The 6231-nt window shown below is 55.5% G+C and overlaps 1 protein-coding gene across 1 annotated transcript in view; it reads left to right on the top strand.

Moving 5' to 3' along the window:
* Positions 1 to 2184: 2184 nt before the first annotated feature.
* DHCR24 (24-dehydrocholesterol reductase) overlaps positions 2185 to 6231 on the top strand; it is a 28462-nt gene continuing 24415 nt past the window's right edge. Inside the window, exons 1-2 of the mRNA XM_081816863.1 lie at positions 2185 to 2513; positions 5954 to 6109. Coding sequence (XP_081672989.1) covers positions 2283 to 2513; positions 5954 to 6109 — 387 coding nt within the window. The 5' untranslated portion in view covers positions 2185 to 2282. The remainder of the gene's footprint in view (positions 2514 to 5953; positions 6110 to 6231) is intronic.

Below are 6231 nucleotides of genomic sequence, written 5' to 3'. Positions count from 1 at the left end.
TTTTTTTTTTTTTTTAAGGTTTATTCATTTATTTGAGAAAGAGAGTGGAGCATGAGTGAGCATGTGCCTGGGGGTGGGGGGGAGGGGCAGAAGGGGAGAATCTCAAGCAGACTCCTCACTGAGCAGGAGCCCCATCTCATAACCCATGAGATCATGACTCATGAGATCAAGACCTGAGCTGAAACCAAGAGAGTGACTGAGAGAGAAAGAGAGCCAGAGTGAGTGGGGGGGCAGAAGGAGAGGGAAAGCAGGCTTCCCGCTGAGCAGAGAGCTGGATGGGGGGCTCTATCCCAGGACCCTGAGATCATGACCTGAGCAGAAAGCAGACACTTACTGACTGAGCCACCCAGGGCCCCCAGAATGGTTAAGCTTTTAAAGCAAAACCCTCTCTAACAGTTCCAACATTTGAATTCAGACAGAACCCAGGGAAAAGGCATTTTCCATCGTGGCTCTCCTCTTTACATTTCAATTGCCCCCTCTTGATTGGAGCTGCTAGAGATATAACTTCAGACAGATCCATAATTTTAAATTTTTTAGTAGCTACCTTTAAAAAGTAAACACAGCAAGTAAAATCAACTTTAATTTTATTTAACCCAGTACATCAAAACATCATCATTTCAACATATAATCAATATAAAAATTATTAATGAAATATTTTGCATTCTCTTCTCTGTACTGCCTTTGAAATCCAGTGTGTTGTACACTTAAAGTACATCTCAATTTAGATTAGCCACATACCAGTAGCTAGTAGCTGTTGCATAAGACAACATAGATCTAAGACTATTCATTTTTAAAGCCCAATGCAAACAGCCTTTCACCATCTGGACTTTGATCATTATCGAATATTTGAGCCTCTGCCTACATTGTTCATTCATTCATTGGTCAACAAACCCTAGGGTGTCTACTAGCATCAAGCTTTGTGCTAGAAACTAGAAACACAAAAAGGAACAAGGACACATCGTATGCCCTAAAGCTCAGTCTGCCAGGATGAGAGACACATAAAGAGACAATTACAAAATAACGTGTAAGAATCATGACGGATGCACTTTATTTTACGAGCACCTGAAAGGGGAAGGAAGTGCCATAAATGTAGTTCTAGAGGTGGCCCTGAGCAGCCTCTGAGGATGTCTAAGTTTAGTTCTATTAAGGGGATGGGTAAGGGCATTCCAGAGGTGCCAGCTGGAGCAAAAGCACTGAAAAAATGAGGGATCACGGGGCCCAGGGAACCTCCTAAGAGTGCATGTTCCTGCAAAGATGAAAGAAAGTGGATTCGTAAGCAAGGCCAGCGTAGGACCGGATTAGTCAGGTTTAGCTCCTAAAATAAAAACCTCCTACACTTCCTAAAATTTCAGAAGAGGTAACGGTCTCTGTAAGAATCGAGGTGAAACGCAAATGACACTGGATTTAACCTTTTGCTGGTAACAGTCACTGGTCCGCGGTACAAGCTGCCCCGGAGCACCCTACCTCTACCCCCTCCCGTCCCCCTCCCCCCCCCCACCCCCGGCCGGGCACAGTGGCCGCTAGAGCGTTCACAGCGGCTGGGGGTCCTTCCTTCATTCTTTCCCCTCGAGTCCTCCCTATCTGCCTCTGCCGAGTGGAAAAGGGGTAAGGGTGCCCACCGTCCAGAACTGCTGTAGAACTCAAATGAATCTACAGAGAGCGCCTTGAGAAATGAAAAGGTGCATCTCGTGGCCTTGCGGGTACGAAGCGACCTGACTGCCGCGGTCAAGGCCAAGTTTGCACTCTCCCTGGCCAGGTCAGGAGTCCTCGGCCAAACTGCAAGGTGACAGACCCAGGGCCCTGGGGCGCTCCCAGCGCACCTCTTCGGAGGCAATCCGACGCGTGACCGCATAACGCGACCCTCGAGGAGGCGCCACCTGAAGAGGAGCTGCGGCAGCACCGGGCCCCCGCACTGCGGCCGCTCGCGCCGCCGCAGCCTCCCTCGCCGCAGGGCGCAGTTGACCCCACCAGCGCGCGTGTTCCCCAACCACCCCTCCCAGCGCGTCTGCGAGGAGAGGGTGGAGCGGCCTGACTCCTGCAGCCAATAAAAGCCTCGGCTTCCTGGTCCGATCCCCGGCGCGGCTCGCCATTGGTCGCCAGCCGGGTCTCGGCCCACCGAACCTTTGCGACCCGAGCCAATCGCGAGGCGGCGAGGCGACCCCCCGACTCCCCGGGAGCGGCCGGCGGGCGGCGCGGGCGCAGGCGGGCGCGGAGCGGGTGGCGGTGACAGGCGGCGCGAGCCGGCACTCCCCTCCCCCGCGCGGCGCGCCGCCGGCCCCACCATGGAGCCCGCCGTGTCGCTGGCCGTGTGCGCGCTGCTCTTCTTGCTCTGGGTCCGCGTGAAAGGGCTGGAGTTCGTGCTCATCCACCAGCGCTGGGTGTTCGTGTGCCTCTTCCTCCTGCCGCTCTCGCTTATCTTCGACATCTACTACTACGTGCGTGCCTGGGTGGTGTTCAAGCTCAGCAGCGCGCCTCGGCTGCACGGGCAGCGCGTGCGGGACATCCAGAAGCAGGTGAGCGGCGCCGGCCGGGGCGGGAGCGGGTCGGCGGGACTCGGCCGTGTGCGCGGGTCGCTCCGCGCTGGGCGCGAGGTGGCGTGCGGTACACCGAGAGCCCGGACTTCGCCGAGGAGGCGGCGGTGGATGGGGGGGTTGGAACTCAAAATGCGATGGTGGGGGCTTCCCGGGGAGGGAACGGAGTGAGCAGAGGCATTCAGGGGACAAAACGTTGCTCGGTGTTTATGGAGTGTCTACTCTGTGCGGAGCACGTGCGGCTTCCCCAGAGGGATAGAAAGGATCACGAGATAGGGGAGAGCGAGCGGTGCACAGGTGGCTGCCTCCAGGCGCGAGCGATCTCGGAGACGGAAGGGCTTCTGGGAGGTGGGGCTGGCACTAGACCCTGGGAAGTAGGGGAAATGATAGGAGGAAGGTGTGTCTGGTGGAGGGTTGGGTGTGAGCCAAGGCCCAGAGGGGGAGAGGGGTGGAAAGTCCCTTCGGAACTAGGTTGGGGCGGGGTCTTGAGTTTAGAGTTTACTCTGTAGCAGCAAGGAGCTTTTGGCTTATTTAGAAGGACCAAAGTGAGAAGGTAGCCCCGAGCCAGGGTCAAGAGCCTCACGGCCCTGGGCCTGGCGCGCAGTGGCGCGCACTCGTTGAGGAGGCATCCCCAGTAACTCCACATCCTCCCCAGTGTCTGCGCCCACAGAGCCCGGGCCCCTGCTGCTGCTCACAGTGGAGCCCCCTTCTCCACGCCCAGGGTTGGCCTGGGCATTCTTGGCTCCCTCTGCCCCTCCTTACGTTCCTCTTAGGAGTGTCTGGTTGCAAAGAGCTTCTGTTTCCTGCCACCAAGCTCAGCGCAGGTGTAGCAGCGTCCATGTTCTGTGGGTGCGGTGATGGGCGCAGCAAGCAAGAGTGGGAAGATGGATGCTGAGGGCCACCCCTAGGAGGGGTAAGACCTCCGGCTGGTGGCAGAATGCAACGTCTAGAACTGCTTTGCATGGGCTGTCCTGGGTTCAACTGGTCACAGTCACAGCTCCAGAGCCCTGCCTACCCTCCCTCCCCAACTGCGCCCTCTTTTCCTAACTCTATCCACGGTTCTGATTCTCCCATTTGCTTGTTTGTGGTTCCCCCATCCCCCTCCAAGCTGAGCGTGAGCTCCTGGAAGGCAGGGACCATCGTCCAACTGGGGCCTGGCCCAGAGCAGCCCAGGGACTTTGTACAACCTTGCCTCCCAGACCAGTTCTTGCTCGGTTCCCATCAGGATCTAGTCCAACGGATGGTTCAGACTTTAAGGCTTCCACACTCACTTCATGCAGCCCACCCAACAGCTGAATGCAGCACCCACAATCCATTTCCCACACCGCTGAGTGCGTATGAAGCCCTTGTTTACCTAAACGAAGCCAAAGGTTGTCACTGGACAGGAAGACAAGGGGCTTGGCCAAACCAGCCCACTGAGCTGGACCTGCCATGTGCCATAGTCCATGCCCCTTGATGTCCATCATTTCTGATCTCACAGCAACCTTGATAGGTCTTGTACCTGTTTTACAGATGGGAAAATTGAGGCTGAAGTGGTAGTCATGTGTTCAAGGTGATCAAGCTAGTAAATGGGGCTGGAACCCAGGTCAGCCTGGTTTTAGAGCCTCAATTCTGACCCTTTCTCCTTTCCCATCCCTTCCCATTCCACCCAGTAGGTTTGGTTCTGTTGCCTCACACCTGGCTTGTGATAATAGCCCCCTGACTGGTTGACCTTCTCGGCCCTCCCCACCTCTCTCTGGCTTGCACATACTCACATCACAGGGCGGACTTCGTACAACCTTGCCTCCCGGCCCAAATTCTTGCTCAGTTCCCATCAGGATCCAGTCCAACCGGTGGTTCAGGCTTTAAGGTTTCCACACTCACTTCGTGCGGCCCACCCAACTGCTGGAATGCAGCACCCACAATCCATTTCCCACACCACTGAGTGCGTATGAAACCCTGGGATCATAGAGTCAGGCCCAATGATCATTGAATCCCTCCTCTGGTCCTTTCACAGGAATCTCTTCCCCAGTAACCCTCCTCTGCTCGTACACCTCTATTCACAGGGCACCCTGGCCTCTTGATGATTAGGAAAGTTCTCCCCCTTGTTGAGCTGTTTGCCCCATCAGTTTCAATGCAACCTCCTCCACGACTCTTGGTTGCATGTGATAGGAACTCAGTTCAGACTGGCCTGAGCAGAGAGTGATTGTATTGACGCAGGTCCTGAAAAGCCCAGGAATAAAACTGGCTCAGGTATGACTGGATCCAGGAGCCCCTGTCCTGATGTTGTCTTTCCATCCATCCACCCTCTGTTGGCTCGGCTTTCCTCTGGGCTGATTCATTCTCAGGGAGGCCCATCTCCCTGTGGAAACTCCAGCAGTTTCATCCAGCCAGTTCAGCAATCCCAGTAAAAGGAGAGTCTCTCTCTTAGAACTGGCCGTATTGCCTTGACTTGGACCCTAGGCCCATCCCTGAACTGGTCACTGCGGCCAGAAGGATGGAATCAGACCTTAGTCGTGTTTCCACCTTCGGGGGCAGGAGAAGACTCAGCATCACCTGGACCAAAGGAAGATGGGACTGTTAGAAGCATATGAAGAGGAGACAGATGGTCAGAGGTCACGGCAACAGATGTCCATGGGAGGGAACACTTTGTGCTCCTGATGGGTTTGGCATCTCCTGGGCCATTTGCTGTCTCTGTTGTGTGCCCTGGTCACTTACAGTGGAGGTTTTGCAAAAGCTCTTCCTTCCATCGGCTTGGTGGTCCTCCTCTGCCCCTTCTCTCCCCCTCCCAAGTGACGACATATGAGTTAACATACGCATGCTTAGAATGGGGCTTGGCACACAGGCCCAGTAAGTGTTAACTGTTACTCTATTCTTGACTATTAACACAAGCCCGTCTATCTTTCCAGGCCTGAAGTTGGACAGTTCTGGTTGTGAATCCGGGCTCTGCCCTTCACTGTTGAGTGACCAAGTTATTTTGCTGCTTGGCTTTCTGCCCTATGAGAGGGGGCTGGCCACCCCCCTCCTGGGGTTGTGGTGAGAAGTAAATGAGCCAGTGTACAGTAGGTGCCTGGGTGCCTGGCACAGTGGGGGCACCCGGTCGATGGTTATCACTCGTAGAGCTGTATCATTACCGCTCCAGAGCCTTTGCTGAGCTTCCCAGTTAGGGTTGTTTGCAGACGCACTCTGATCCTGCGTTTTCGCTCTTTCTCCCTCCTGCTTGGTGGAGGGGCAACACTTCAGCCTTTCTGTTCGCCTCGCCAGCCAAGGAGGTTTCAGAGGGAAAGGGCTGTGGGCCTTCCAGGCCCGGCAGGATGCAGGGGCTCAGTAAATGTTTGACACGTGAAGGCATCCCTCCAAGCTCCCTCTCCTGAAAGCAGGGCTGCGAGCTGCTCTGGGGACCCTCCGGCGGGGCTAGCTGAGCCTCTGTCCCACGGTTGCAGGTGCGGGAATGGAAGGAGCAGGGCAGCAAGACTTTCATGTGCACGGGACGCCCTGGCTGGCTCACTGTCTCGCTGCGGGTTGGGAAGTACAAGAAGACACACAAAAACATCATGATCAACCTGATGGACATTCTGGAGGTGGACACCAAGAAACAGGTGAGAGGGGCTGAGTTCCCAGGCTCTGGGAGCAGGTGGGATACTATCCCTGGTGTGAGTGACTCACAGGGAGACAATTGTAGCCAGAGGATCCCAGTCCTCACAGAAGGCTCTGCCCTCCT

The sequence above is a fragment of the Leptonychotes weddellii genome, chromosome 4 (genome assembly GCF_054177405.1).
Source record: "Leptonychotes weddellii isolate Sample4059 chromosome 4, ASM5417740v2, whole genome shotgun sequence".
In the NCBI taxonomy this organism is placed as follows: Eukaryota; Metazoa; Chordata; class Mammalia; order Carnivora; family Phocidae; genus Leptonychotes; species Leptonychotes weddellii.
Note: the sequence above shows the minus strand (reverse complement) of the source record. Positions and strands in the feature narration are given on the sequence as shown.